Source organism: Aythya ferina (genome assembly GCF_964211825.1).
Source record: "Aythya ferina genome assembly, chromosome: 2".
NCBI classification, from domain to species: Eukaryota; Metazoa; Chordata; class Aves; order Anseriformes; family Anatidae; genus Aythya; species Aythya ferina.
Window position 1 is genome coordinate 28704841 of NC_140297.1, and position 15399 is coordinate 28720239.

The window sequence follows — 15399 nt, forward strand, 5'->3', positions numbered from 1 at the left end:
TTTTATTTTATTTTATTTTATTTTATTTTATTTTATTTTATTTTATTTTATTTTACTTTATTTTTACAAAGTACTCTGCTTTGGGTTTCCTCATTAATATCACTGCCAGTAGTTAATTTCACTTAATGAGGCAGGGAGACAAGAATTCTGATTACATGCAAACCTTTTTCCTGAATTGTGTTAAGCTTGAGGGATAATGACAGAGTGAGATATCTGTGTTTTCTTCTGTTGGCTCCAGTAGTTACAGAGGAAAGTCCTTTTGCAATGTTAGTGGATTGATAAAGAAACAACATTAAACATTCTTGCCTGAAAATTTATTATGCTTCATAAAATCAGAAGGGGAAAAAAAAAAAAAAAAAAAAAAGTAACAGTAATATGGGTCACATGGATTTTTCTAAGAGCACATCTGGATTTACTTTGCATTAGGTACTAACCCATAGAACATGTGGGTCTTTTGGAGACCTGTGTGTACAGAGCATGATGTATTACATGCTTCAAACAACATTTAGCTCTGGGTAGGGTTTGTGTGGCATCTAGCCTTCATACCAAAGCATTTGTCCCATATCTTAAATAGAATCCCTTTATTCCTTCACTGGTCTACAAACCTCGTTCAATATCTACATCGCTTGCTGAATTTTGGTTGTCTGGTGATTCTGTAACTTCTCAAAATCAAGTACAAATAGTCCTTACTGGTTTCTTTTTTTTTTTTTTTTTTTACTTTTCTTAACCAAATTGGTCCGTATATAAATCATCTTAATGTATCTTTCCTACCCTTTTTATCCCTAGTGCAACCACATTGCTGAGTTTAGGGTTGAGGTAATTTTACAAATGTTTATCAGTTCCAGTCTTAAAAATAAATTGAACTAACTTGGTGTTTTCAGCTCCCAGAGTTCAAAAGTGAGAATTATAACCAGCTCTGCTGGGAACCAGAGATTCAGTGAACTCTAAGCTTTTCTTCAGGCAGGGGAAGCTACACTCATGCTTGTCAAGGAGATTAACGAGAAATCTGATTGAGTCTGGAAGACTATTGCTGCAGTGGATTACAAGTTTGATCTTCTTTTTTTTAGGGATAAACAACCTCAAGGGCTAGGACACTGCCACAGCAAAGCAGATAGTATCACTGACTGTGAAGAAAAAGTGTGGCCATATGGCAAGCCCAATAAAAGTAACTGAAAGTGAAGCAATCCATTCAATGAAAGTATGGTTATGTAAAGCTGTACAACATTGACTTTTATTTTTGTATTTACAGATATACCCATTCTCCAACTCCTGCCTATCTTATTTACTCAGACTGCATATTCTTTCAAAAAGACCAATCACTAGATTAGCAGTATGTATTGAAACCTGGAGCTATCATAGTGTAAATGTTTAAAATTGAGTTTTTGAATTATCAGATTAGAGTAAACACAGGGACAAAGATTTATAGTTGCTGGTGGAGTATGGAATTTCTAAAACTGGATAGTATGCTACATAATAAGAACTGAAACTCAGCAGAATTTAGCTGCTGACAAGGAGATGTATCCTCTAACTTTTTGATCTCAAAAACCATAAGAGTATTCAGAGAATACTTACCAAACCAATATATATATATATATATATATATATAAAATTGAGATTCTCACAACTTGTCATTCTCCTGTAGACTGTATGTTTTAGTTTTGTTAAACAGGCCATATCCCTGAATATAAAACAAACAAACAATAAAAAAATGAAGAGATAATGATAAAAATATGGAGGATTTCAAAATTTTCTTTTATAATATTTTATAGTATTCAAGTATTCAAGCAAGACAAATAATCATTCTATATATATTTAAATACATATGTAGTATATATATAAAAATAGGGCTATCTACCTACCCTAGGATAACACCCAAAAAGTAGACCACTCTATAACCCCAAAACTTCAATTTCAGTGATAGCACATCTTCACTAAATGCAGCTTTCTCACTTTGCAGTGAATGCTTTCTGAGTAAGATCAAGAGAAGGATTCTGATGGTTTTAACTCTGTCCTAAAGCAAGATGATCACTGAATCAGATAAACTATTAATCTGTTTAAAGCTTGTTACTTTTATTTTGCCAAGTCTGAGATTCTTTGCAGCAAAAAGCAGCCAGGATGTTTCCTGCCAAGAAGCAGACATCTCATGCATGTTTCATAAGTATTTTTCTCTACTGAAAACACAAGGATTAAGCAAACACTAGTTCAGTCTGCAAAAGCTTCTACTAATGATTTTTAAGTAACTCCAAAAGAAATCTTAGCTCTATTTAAATCAACAAGAAATTCTCATTGTTTTCAGTATGTCCAAGATTTTACCTCTAAGTTTTAGCCTCAATGCAAACCCTTTCAATTTCAAATGAGAGTAATAATGAGTCACACTGAATATGATGTAGCTATTTTTATTACACTTGTTAAACTTCTTTTTGCCTTTTTACTATTTAATGAAACCTTCTTAAAATGTGCATAGGTAGATTAAATCAAGCTTATGCCTGCATTGTGTTCGTTGTAAATATGAACTGAGAGAAACTACTATTTCATAATTAAGATTTACAATTTATAACATAATATCCTTATACACCAAAATTTTGTGTGAAATACAGTTCTCAAAGTTCTCAGTTCTCAAAGAAGCATCCTTCAATACAAGACGAAAGACATTTCAACAAGTTAACAATGTTATATTTACAAGTGTTGATAAACAGTACTCCTTTTCTTTGAAAAATGTAAACTTTATGCAAGAACAGTGAAATAAATATAAACACCAGCCATGCTTGCTTTTCAAGCATGCTGGGATACCAATATAGATTATTAAAACACACTAACAAGGGAGCACATTGCCTGATGTGCATTATGAGCAGTACTTTGCATGCCTGGGAACCCAGTAGAGAGAAGGTAATGAGACGCTGTCCTTCCCAGACAGTAAAGCAGTATGGAGCTGCTCACAGCCAGCCCTGGGTGGCTGCAGAGGCAGCCACAGCCCTCATGGTGTGTGGGTGCCCATGCAGCAGGGACGACCTTGGGGCCTGGGCTGGCATAAGGCTCCTGGGCCTGCAGCCTGGCTGGTGACACAGGGCTCAGCCCTGGATGTCCTGCTCGCTGCCTCACCTTTACAACTGGCATCCCCATATGGGTTCAGCTGTGGGGTGCACCATACTTACAACAGAGAGAAGAGCAAGGGCCATTAAGTGCCACGGGACACAAGCAGTGGCTGCATGTCACCACATCAATACCTAACATACCACCTGAAATGCAAATGTTCAAAAGTGTTCAAAAGTTCATACTATACCTGTATATAGGGCATATATTATGTGTACACATATGAGCATATTTTAGTAGAAAGTATTTTATACTCAGTGATATACAAAATTCACTTCTTTTTTATAACGCATATACTTTGTCATGTTTGTACTTTGTAGTGTGCACACAACAAAAGAAATCCTCTGGCTTTTTTTCCCTCCAATCAAAAAAAACATCAAACAGTCTAAATCCTTCAATCCCATCCTTTAAAATCTTTAAGCATATTCAAGTCTGCATGCAGTGACAAGGCAGAGGGCAGTGCTGCACAGAAATAACCCAGCGAAGCTGGCCTAGGGATGGGCAGCTGCGTCCTTTTGGCAGCGAGGCAGCTCTGCTGGACTGGGCACATGCAGTACGCTCTGCTCATGCGGCTAGACTGCTACGAGTGTGAAAAAATAGGCTTGCTTGCCCTAAGTTGTACTGCTGCAGAGCACAGCATTTTGTTGAATAGTTTTTCTTAAGGCTGAGGACATGAAAACAAACCGTATGTTCCTTTAACCGATGCCATGAACCAGAACATTCAAGCACACCTCTCACCAGAAATCAGCAGTTAATTTTTCTTCTCTGCTGGAAGTTGCATGCACTAATTAATCCTAGGAAAATAAATACATCCAAGATTGCGTGTAAAGGGCAACATTTATTTGACTTAAGACACAGTTTAAAGACATGCTTTAAATGTATTTTTATTACAGTTTTTGCATATGTTGTGCTAACATTTTTTGATTTTAAGTTACTGAATCACATCCTCATACAAACTTCAAACAACTGATAATCTTTTAGATATTTAATGCAGAGTGAATTCACATTTTTAGTTAATGTGATAGCCAGGCTTACTACAACAATGATCTTCAGTCTGTTGGAAAGTATTTTTGTATCAAGGCAGTTTTCTATTGCTAAATGTACAAAATTTTACTTGGATCACTTAACTTTCCTGCTTACTTGGAAAGCTGATGTCACAGCTGTAACAAGATGTTGATGGGAAAAGGTACTGTTTCTTTTTAACACAAAAGTAGATGGTGACTCTAGCGTGTCAGGAAATAGCACAGCCTAGCAGAAGGAAAGCTCATGACAAGCAGAAGATATATGAGTGAAGAGGATTTCTCAGGCTAGTAAGCAGAAACCTTGGCTATCTAGCTGAGGAAAGGATGAGAGAATAAAGACTGACGACAAGACAAATGGAGACCTTATACAACGTATCTGTACACATCTATATACTGCTGTCACTGAGCTTTTTTCATTTTCAATAAATGCATCGTACAAACAAACAAAAATCCATCCAATTTTCTATGTCAAAATTCATGTACAAAAACATTTTCCTGTGACAATAATTCGTAATGGAGGAATTCATTACTCTTCCACTGTATATTTTACAAGCTCTACTTTCCTGTGCCTGAGCGAGCAGGACACTTATTTCTGTCTCTCCATTCTCCTTGCTTCCGATGTAACAAATGCCTTTTTCCAGGGTCTCAAAGACCTCATTCTTCTTTCCCATAAAAGCTGTCTTTAATGACTGAAAAATTCACCAAAACACATCCAAGTAGAATTTCAGATGTACTATGAGACTGTTTATTTTGCATTTCATGTACACATAGGTAGGTAATGGAATACTAAACTTCATACATTAAGCTCCATTGTTTCTGAGGTAGGCTGTGTAAGCTCCATGAGTCTGTGAATACAACTACATGACTCATTTGACTGCTGGGGCAAGCAACCAGGATTCAGAATTAGAAAGTCTATTGCTGTGTACTACGCAAATCAGATCTGCCTGCCTAACCACAGCATGCTCCTTGGTGGTGGTATTTATTTTGCAAGATACTCTGAATTTGAGGATCACATTTTAATTATGGCCATTTTCCTCTGTTCATTATCAGTTCAAACTCAGGCTATTAAATTATAGAACTTGTAAAAACTTGACTAATCTTTACTCCAGAGCAGCAGTGAAATATTTGATTTTTTTTATATATATATATTTTTTTTAGCTTCCCCATATAAATACTGCACAGCAGTCTGCATCACCTTTAAACACAGATGCTGTTACCTGGGCCATTCGTCATCTCCTGACTTTCCTCCTCTCTGCCAGTGGCTGACAGTGCAGACAATTGACAGGGCCTGAGTTAGAAGCAGGTGGGGTAGTGGCTCTTCACTCCCAGTCCATCCATCCATGGAAAACAACTCTTCCATATTTCAACATTGTGCCACCAGCATGGAACTGCCCCTGGCTTTCCTTGCTTTGGAGGCAGACATATTCAACAGGTTATTTTCTTACACTTCTTTGCAGAAGAAGGAACGAGGTCCCTTCTCCAATGCTGAGTAACATTTTGCTGAAAAACTCTTTCCAATTATGCCAGCACCTAATTTTCATAAATGAAAAAAAAATAAATAAATAATTTAAGATTGAAGATCTTGTGAAATCCTTTTGTTGTTTGAAGGTTTAAGACTATTTGTGTTCAGGTACAAAGATGCAGGGTAAGGTTTAAAATCTTAAGATTTTAAACTGGTAATAAAAAGTTGCTGACACAAATAATTTAGAGAAACCATATCAAATTAACATACATATGGCTGACCCATGATTGGTGTAAAGATTTTATATTGTTTAAATTTTTTAGATATACATTAATCTTTAAAACATACCATTATGAGGCTAAGTAGAAAGAATGCTATTTTCAAAATTAATCATAAATTAACTTTTATTTTTATTTCAAACTACTGAAGTAATATAATTTTGGCATTAGCAGTCTAATTAAGACTACAGTGCACCAGACATTCTTCTCTAGTTATGTTGCTTTTTTTTTGTTTGTCATTATTTTTATTTATTTTGAGTAATAACTTAAACCCATTAGAATGTTCTTGTTTTTACTCTCCCTTAACTTAATTCTCACTGTATCCTAACATGCCAAGCAAATGAACATCATCTGTATCTAGTCATGATATGTGTAATGTCAAATTCATTTTGTCAAATTCATGTGCAAATGGTTGGGTATAAGCAGAGACAGCTCCTGCAATAAAATCATGAACTTCATGAAACTGTTCTAAGTACTGATGCAATTCCTTCTGCCTATTGTCACTTTTTTATTATTATTATTATTTTTATTTTAAATATTTAAATAAATAATTAAAAATTTAAATAATTTTTTAAATTCCTGAATTTATCTGGGCTTTTATAAAGCAGAGAGAAAGGTGTGATTTGCACATGCAGAAAACTTTCAGTGAGCCATGGTCATTTTAAGAGCAGCATCTCAACTGCAGAGATTAATTTTCTTCCCACAAACTTCCAAAATTCTAGTTAGTTAAATGTTAGAGAGATCATAAAGAACAACATCTGAAGCCAATTATCCCCTTAACACTCCATCAAAATCCTGTAGACTATCACGAGATGTAAGTGGTACTGGAGTAAGAAGTTTGAAATTGGGATGAAATTCTGTCTTTTTCTATTGATACTGAGTTTTGCTGTTGGAAAGGGAAGGGAAGGGAAGGGAAGGGAAGGGAAGGGAAGGGAAGGGAAGGGAAGGGAAGGGAAGGGAAGGGAAGGGAAGGGAAGGGAAGGGAAGGGAAGGGAAGGGAAGGGAAGGGAAGGGAAGGGAAGGGAAGGGAAGGGAAGGGAAGGGAAGGGAAGGGAAGGGAAGGGAAGGGAAGGGAAGGGAAGGGAAGGGAAGGGAAGGGAAGGGAAGGGAAGGGAAGGGAAGGGAAGGGAAGGGAAGGGAAGGGAAGGGAAGGGAAGGGAAGGGAAGGGAAGGGAAGGGAAGGGTATTGAGGAAATCTTATTAAATTCAATGCCGTTTTTAGATGTCTATGACCAAACTATTCATTCAGACACACTGGTGCCACCCCATTAAATTCCAGCAGTGGCACCAGTGGTAGAGAAAGAATGGCATTCAGATTTTTCACCATTAAGTAATCTGTTTTCATTACCTTCTCAGCAGTTTGTTTCATTTGCCTGCAGTAAGGAAATTAAAATTAGAAAACATTTCATGTTCATAGTTATTTTACTTCCAATGTGGGAAAAAAAAAAAAGTCTATAAATTTGTCTATTGGGTTATGCCTTCTGCAGTTCTACTAAAACAGTTGTCTTTACATTAGAGTGATGAACTGTAAATGGCATATTGCATTATTTTGTCCAAAGTAATTCAAATTAATGACCCTAGAAATATTATTTGAGGTGCCTAAATTATAAAGCATTGCCAATAGTCATGAATATTACCAGTAGAATTTTTATTATCCTTTGTAATGTATGCATTGCTATATGTTAATAAACTATTTTCTGATCATTTTCAGAACTTGCTATCTCTTGCAGCATGTGCCAGTCTTATATCAGTTCCAGTAGCTTATGAATTTCAGGTAAATGCTGATAGCAAACTATCAAAAGTTTGAATGCTTTGACTTGCATACTTAAGTTCTCATTTCACATTATCTAAGTGATACTGATTTTAACTGAACTCAAAAGCAAGTAGGAAGAAAAAATAGAGCAAGTAAAATGTGATCTCAGGTTCTTCTGCTAGTACCTGTGCAGATTGTAGCACAGATTACTGGATTTATTTTTTTTATTATTATTATTCACACTGGTGTAGTAGAAAGAAAAGCTCTTCATTTCCTTGGCTTACAGTTCATTCACAAGTACCTTCTAAATGACTTCAAAAATGTAAGCAAAAGCCTGATGTCGTACTTACTAAGAAAGTAATAAGACTTACCAATCACGAATAACAATATTTTGAAATGCTTAAAAAACAACAGCAAAAACAAAGTCCATCCAAGCTGGATGGCACTAGATTAACACACATTTGGGAAACGTGCTGTCATAGTGGTATCCAGAGACAAACTCTTAAGAAGCTTAAAGATCAGAGGAAAAGATTAGATGCTTCGGGCTTCATAGGAACTTCTTGTGACTAAATGCTGATGCCAAGACCACTTCTACAATGAAGTGGATGGATCTTGTCTCATAAGTGAAAGCATGAAATTAACCAACTCCAGGATTTCAAAAGAGGGGACCAAAGAGTAAGCTTTCCATTAAATAGTATTAAAAAACAAACAAACAAACAAACAACAACAACAACAACAAAAACCTATCACCTGTGACAAAGATACAAAAAAATGTTGTTTTTGTTTGTTTGAGTTCTCACAGATCTGTGCTTCCTTTGCCCTGCAGGAAGAGTTTTCTAGCTTATACAGTAACTTCCATTGTAAGGCTGGTTTTATCATTAATAAGTAGAAAAAATATCTGTATGCACATGCAAATATCTGTAACTTTTTTTCAATAAATCTTTCTCTGTTCTAAATATCTTTTTAAAATTTCTGTAATATGCTTTCAGCCTTTCTTTCTGACACAGTATTACAGTCCAATCAAAATTAAACACACATTTGCTTAGTTTTAAAGGTCATTCAATAGTCATGCACCAAACTAACTTTAAAGGTAAAGCAGATCTGAAATGTATTTCCTTGGATGACATTTGGCTAGAAATCCTATGCAAAATTTAAATGAATCTTTTAATATCAAGTACACTATTCTAATTTCTTTCAGGCCATTGGTTATTTTATGCTCATGAGTAATGTAAATTGTACTTATTGGCTGTACTAAAAATATAATAAAAGGAAATACATTATGACATGCTGTATGGAATATGTGTTCATGTGCAAAAAATATGGAAAACTGTAATTCTTTCTGTCCTAGGTGGGCAGAATTTATTTCAGATTTGATCACCCAGCTGCTTATCAGGATCACTGATGAGGAGCTGCAGAATTACTGTGTTAACAGAAATCTGACAGTGACAGGCAACCTGCTGTATGGCAAGAATAATGGACACATCTTCTGCGCGTGGCTCATTAACAAGACACACAGGCCAGGTCTACACTGATCACTGTGAAAAAATTGACCACAAACAGCAGCGTAGCAGATGTATCAATCTCTGTTGAAATGTAGGACGGCAGAATATCAGTCTCTTTCAGATAATGTGACATTTGCCCAAGCAAAATTACATGCCACTGTGTTAATGAAGGAACCCAATTTTCTTGCTAATGATGGGATGTAGTGATTTCTTAAAAGTTAATAGCCAACGATGAACATTAGTAGCTAATAGAGTACAGGGGAAAAAGAAAAGAGTACTGAAACCCAAACTGGAATTGTTTCTTCATGCTTTCTTCAGGGAATACAATCTTCGCCTTCATGAAGGAGAAAAAGGCAGTTTTAAATAAGATGGCTGAGCATTCTAATGCAGACAGAGTATTGCCAAATTGTGAAAACGGTTCCCTTCCATTCTCACTCCACACAATACAAACACACACACACACAAAACAAACAAACAAACAAACAAAAAACACTTGCTACTGATAGGCCACAACCACAACCAAGCAGTTACAAACTAAGCCTAAGCATGAAGTCTGGTTTTACATGGAATAAGTATTTCATCTGTCCACAGGAGAAACTCATGATGGCTAAAGGTAAGCACAAGTTTAAGCCCTTGCCTGACTGGAATTTTAATAAAAACAATACATACAAAATATATATATAAAAAAAAAAAAAAAAAGAGAGAGAGGGATGATTTTAAAATCATTTGAGGTAATAGTAACATTACAGAATTCAATTACTCTGACAGATCTATCAATGTATAAATAAATCAGAAAATATATATAAAAAAACTATGGAACTTTTTTTAGATGAACAATGCATGTTGTCATAGCACCAATATGAGGAAACAGAGGATGTAGAATTGAATTAATTGCCTCTTTGTTCTCTAGTCAATCCATATTTAAAGCTTTTAACAGCTTAAATACTTCTGTTAAATAGATTTAAGGACAATTTACTTTTTCTTAAGTGGATTTATTAGGAAAAACCTGAAGCTTATATTCTCTTCAGCTGTGACCAAAAAAGCCTCTCCTTAATAGGTACCAGGTTTATTTCCTGGATATTAGTTTTCCCAAACCTTTACATAAACTATCTACATTTCGACACTACAGTATTAAAATCCAACAGGATTGCCAACTAGGAAGTTGTTAAAGCACTTCCTATTTTTAAATGCAACATACTTTTAAAAATGAAGAACAACTGTTGCAACAGAATGTTCTATCTTTTAACAATATTTAAGGTTATATAACAATCTTAGTCACTTACATCTTGCTCACCACTGCAAACGTAACACTTATACTCCTTCATAACACTATGAGAGCATCTCAAATAAGCAAACGAAAACTGAAACTGAAACCAACATGTAACAAAAAGGTATATAACAAAAAAGAAAAGTCTAAATCAGTATCAGATAAACCACATCCAACTGATTGCTAAGATTTTCCATATAAAATCTGAAATTTTAAAATTCAGAAAAAATTTTCACTGCTTAGTTTCGTTGAATCTGCACTTAATATTTATACTAATGGCTATGGTTATCTGGTTATCTCCATTCTCAGTAGAGTTCACTTTAAGAGAACTTGAAATTTAACAAGATAGGAACAGCTGTTTTACATTCAGTAGTCAAAAATTACATCCTTGATTCAGGGAAATACCAGCTGTCTACAGAAAAGCAAATAACCTACTATAAACAAGACATGCAAAGATTCTTTCTTCCTGCCTTTCCAAATCAAGGGTCAGCTAAAATATGAGGACATGCCCTTTCTGAAAGATAATTTTTGTTCTTCTATGCAAATTGTAATTACTTCTTGAATTTGGTGCCCTGTTCTGCTGACTGTACACTTTACAACCTCGAAAGGCGTGATCCACAGGACATCTTGATTATGTTCCTAGAATTTTCTTTACTATTCAAATTTGGCTTCTTGTTTATTAACAAACTATGTCAAAACAAAACACCAGTCCCCAGAAGAACTTGGCTTTTGTTTTCATGAACATAAGGCAACATCTGTTGATTCCCCATTCAACAATGACTTCCTAGCATTAACTTGTCTGCTACCAAAACTTCTTATAGCAGTAACTTTAAAAAGTAGGTGCAATTAAAAATAATGTTTATACTCTTAAGTTCTTGCAGTCTGCTATGCTGCATGAACATGCGATCGCTTATTTCAAGTCAACAGACTGCGTATAAAGCGTGTCAAGACTTCACTTTCTTATAGAGCAAATGTGAATCAGCTTTTGCTTACTATTGGACTGACTGTACAACTGTTAATGTCTGGATGTCCTAATTTTGAGAAATTAAAGCAAACAGAAGACACTCCAAGTTTCAGACATTTATTAAACCCCATCAAAACACTTCCGAACAGGTGATCAAGTGCAGTATGAGGCAAATTTGAATGTTTCCTGGATGATAAAGCATAACTGTGCGGACGGCTTCCGGAAGACCTTTCTGTGCGGCTTGTGGAGATGATCGTGCTCCTTAGAAGTCAGGGCGGTCCTTTTTGAACTTACTGTAGTCTACGTTGACCGAGTAGAACTACAGAAGAGAGGAAAAGAAATGAATCTTGATTAGAATTAGAAGCTTGATATGATAACGTTTCCACAGAAAGTATCATTTGCCATCATATTTATTATAAAACATGCATCATTTGAACTCACATCAGGAAACTGAAATCATAGTTTGAGTCTGTGCAATAGAGAATTCGAGAATAATAAGTAAAAAAAAAGAAAAAAAAAACTTTCAAGAGCAGTAACTTTTTATGTTATCTTCATTCTGCATACACTATTATAAACTTTGAGATGAGGCAGTGCTGGTGTCTACAACTGAAGAAAAACATGAAGAATCTCTTCTTTGATCCCCAGACTTTAAAGTCTATACACAAGAAGTCCTGACAGTACTGCTGGTTTACCCTTTTTGCCCCAAATCTGTGTTCCTATATAATGAAGACAACATCTAATTTGTAATAAATAAGTAGCACAAAGGATAGTAAATGTGAACATTTACAATAGCACTGCTAAAGTCAAATTTGGTTTAGGTAAGTGCATCTACAACTTCAAGATGTAACAACAAAGAAGGAAGCTAAGAACAGATCCTTCTGCACACTCAATTTGTATTAACAAAGTTGCATTCCACTGCAAGCCATTCAGAACAGTCCAGATAGTCACTGAGGACAATGAATAGACTAAAGGTATATTTGGCATCCAGCCTGATTTGATGTCAAGCACATGATGCTATAGTTATTCCTTAGAAAAAAAAAAAAAAAAAGGAAAGGAAACTAGAAAGTATGTATTAGTTTGACTACTTTTAGTCAAGGCCAAACTCAATTTTATTTAACTTCTGCATATGAAGAAAAAAAAAAGCCCAGAGCTGAGAGTGGAATTAAGATTACTTTAACACATTCAAATTACAGCTTTCTGTGCAACTCACACAGCAATCATCACTCCTTCAACTCTTCTCTTTTGAAATATTGACTTCCTCAGCCTTTCCAAAGAGAAGAAAGTTTACAAAACAAATGCAATTTCATCAAAAGCTGCAACTTGCTGTTTTATCAGAGCTTTTTACATAACAGTCACCAACAATTTAGAGCTTTTGCCTTTTCATTTCCCACAGTACAGTCTTGGAAAAAAAAAATCCACAGTGATACACAAACCCAAATATGGTAAACCCTGAGGCTGTGTTTGTATGCTAGGACAGACTGAGAATGCCACAGAAGGCATGCACTCTTTAAAAGAATTCATGCTGCGCACAACATTGAATTTGCCTTTCTTAGATATTTAAGAAAGGCAACATTCCAGAAACAGCAATGAAAATGAAGCACTATGTTCTTCTTGGCCTCCTCTTAAGGGAACTGCAACATTTTATTCTGGGGTGTGTTTTTTTTGCTTATTTAAATGATTGGCATACTAAGACACTTGACACTGAAACTGTTTGTTTGCTTTTTTAGTAGTTTGTGGATAGTCTTAAAACCATCCTCAACAGAAATCTTTAGCAGAAGAACCCCATTTTACTAAACTACCATCTGCTTTACGCATCTTTCCATGCTTTCTCATTAGTTCAATGAAATATCTTGAATATTATTAAAGAACCATTCTCCTGCATCTATTACTTACAGACAATTGTTTTCAAGCAACTGGCTGTAGAACTGATTTAGCATTTATGTTAAACACTGACATTATCCCGCTTTGCTTCCCACAGTTAGAGGTCAGTAGTCTAGAATTTAGAAAGTTTTAGTTCAAAACTTAAAAGGCTTTATTCTTCTCCCTGTATTTTATTTCTCTGAGCATTATGTGCTAGTACAGTCTTCCACTGGCATATAATACCTTTCTTAGAGAGTAATAGATATCTAACAGCTTCTGTACAGAGACTCCTTCTGGCCCATTAACAACCAATTCTAAGAAAGTTTTGAATCTCAAACAGCTCCCTCTGCTCTGAATTCTGAAGATAAATGTATTTCCTCTGCTGCATGACATATGTCACTTAGACCGCTACTTTCTAATATATCCAAATGTCCTAAAGCAGTAAGCTATGCTTTTGGTATGACGTTTCCTAAAAATCTGTGTTTTTTGTTTTACCTTGTACTGATCATTGGGAGCCAGTTTATTCCATGGTTCTGGATTATTTTTCTTGTCCCAGCTATTGAGAAACATAGAAGATATTAGACCAAGTTGAGAAAAATCACAGTACTTTCAGAACAAATAAGATTTGTACATATATTAGGGTTATTAGACCATAAGTGGTCATCTATCTTAATAAGTTTCTCCAGAGAAAGATACAGTCCTTTGTCAGGAGTCTGTAAACATGGTAGGGTAATCATACAATCAAATCTCTAAATCCGAGAGAACCCTACAAATTTGTCGCCAATAATAATGGAGCTATATATTAAGGGCTCCAGAAGCATAAAAACAAAGGCAGTGAAGCTTACTTTAATATAAGCATTAAGAAAACTAACACCATGGATTGTTTTATACATACCAGACGTCTGGGTTGAATATCGCCAAACGCATGACATACAGGGCTGCGCCAACGCCTCCCGATCCAATGATCAAAAACAGAGGGATCAACTGCAACAAGAAATGCTTCAAATGACATACTGCAATGCAACAAAATAGTGTTATTACATTTCTGGTTACAGCAATGACAAATGAAAGAACGAGCTCCCATGTTTTGTGGCCCTCTAAAACCTTGACACAAGCTCCCTGTGTGCTGGGGCTTGAGAGAAGCGTCGCTGGGGTTTGACGTCGCTGCGGTTTGAGAACAACAATTACCTACAGTGACAAAGACACAGAGAAAATGCTGCTACATCCGCAGCCACCAGTACAATGCAGCAGCACATTTCTCAGAATCCACTACCCGCTCCTCCACAACAGCCCCGCCATTTGCACCCCCGGTGATAACATAAGAAAAGGGGGCCGAGGGTTAAGGAGAAGGACACCCGAGAGGATTGGCAGCGACACCTCGAGATTTGCAGCTCCAGGTCCCTGCACAGCCGAGAAAAAAAGCGGCGCGGCCGCCGCTCACCGAGCAGCAGCGGAGCGCGCAGAGGCCGGCAACCCGGGCACAGCCCAGGGCGCTGAGGCGGCAAGGAGAAGAGAGGACATGGAGGGAGAAAGGAGAGAACATGGAGGGGGGGAAGGAGAGGCGAGGCGGGCAGCGGCGGAGGTCAGCAGGGGTCCCCGCCCGCCCGGTACTCACGCTGGGGTGCTTCTTGGCGTGGGTGACCATAAGGCGGAACATGGCGGCAGCTGGCGCGAGTCCCCTCTCCCTGCCCGGCTCCGCAGCTCGCCCTCCCCGCCCCGCCGCCGAGGCCCAATGTCACCGAGGCCCCCGGGCGGCAGGTGCCCGCCGCCGCAGCCCGGATGTAGCGGCTCCGCTGTTCGCCTGCTCGCAGCCCGCCGCCGCCGGCCCCGCCGCGCCGCCCCGAGCCCTGAGCCCGCCCCGCGCCCCGAGCCTCAGCGCGGCCCCCGGCCCGCCGGGCAGCGCCGTCCCCAGGGGGCTGCAGGCACCTGCCCGGGCACCCCGCGGACCACCCGCCCCCGCTGGGCTCGGCCCGAGGTGCGAGCGGCGCCTGCGCCTGCGAGGGTGCGAGCTCAGCAGTGCCCCTGATGTGCGATTTCTTTCGCGAAAAGTTATCCGAGGAATGAGATTCTTGGCGCCCAGGCGTTAAGGGTTGTTTGCTAGGCGGAGGGAATATCAGTGTTCCTCAGACCTGAGGAAAACAGTTCCTTTCCTAGCCTAGGAGCACAGTAACCTAACACAAATGCCAGTAGCTGGGGTGAAT

At 37.6% G+C, this 15399-nt stretch overlaps 1 protein-coding gene across 1 annotated transcript; it reads right to left on the minus strand.

Moving 5' to 3' along the window:
• Positions 1–11441: 11441 nt before the first annotated feature.
• On the minus strand, positions 11442–14971 carry NDUFA4 (NDUFA4 mitochondrial complex associated). Its single transcript, XM_084507579.1, has 4 exons — positions 14814–14971; positions 14094–14182; positions 13694–13754; positions 11442–11657 (listed from the first exon to the last, which is right to left on the minus strand). Exons 1-4 carry the CDS (start codon positions 14853–14855, stop codon positions 11601–11603), a joined length of 249 nt encoding a protein of 82 aa, XP_084363705.1. The 5' UTR covers positions 14856–14971; the 3' UTR covers positions 11442–11600.
• Between the last annotated feature and the right edge of the window lie 428 nt (positions 14972–15399).

Coding starts and splice junctions, on each gene's coding strand:
- NDUFA4 (XM_084507579.1), bottom strand. CDS start 14,855: ATGTTCCGCCTTATGGTCACCCACGCCAAGAAGCACCCCAGC. Junction 14,183..14,813: donor ACGCCAAGAAGCACCCCAGC/GTGAGTACCGGG, acceptor TTCTTGTTGCAG/TTGATCCCTCTGTTTTTGAT. Junction 13,755..14,093: donor ATATTCAACCCAGACGTCTG/GTATGTATAAAA, acceptor GTTTCTCAATAG/CTGGGACAAGAAAAATAATC.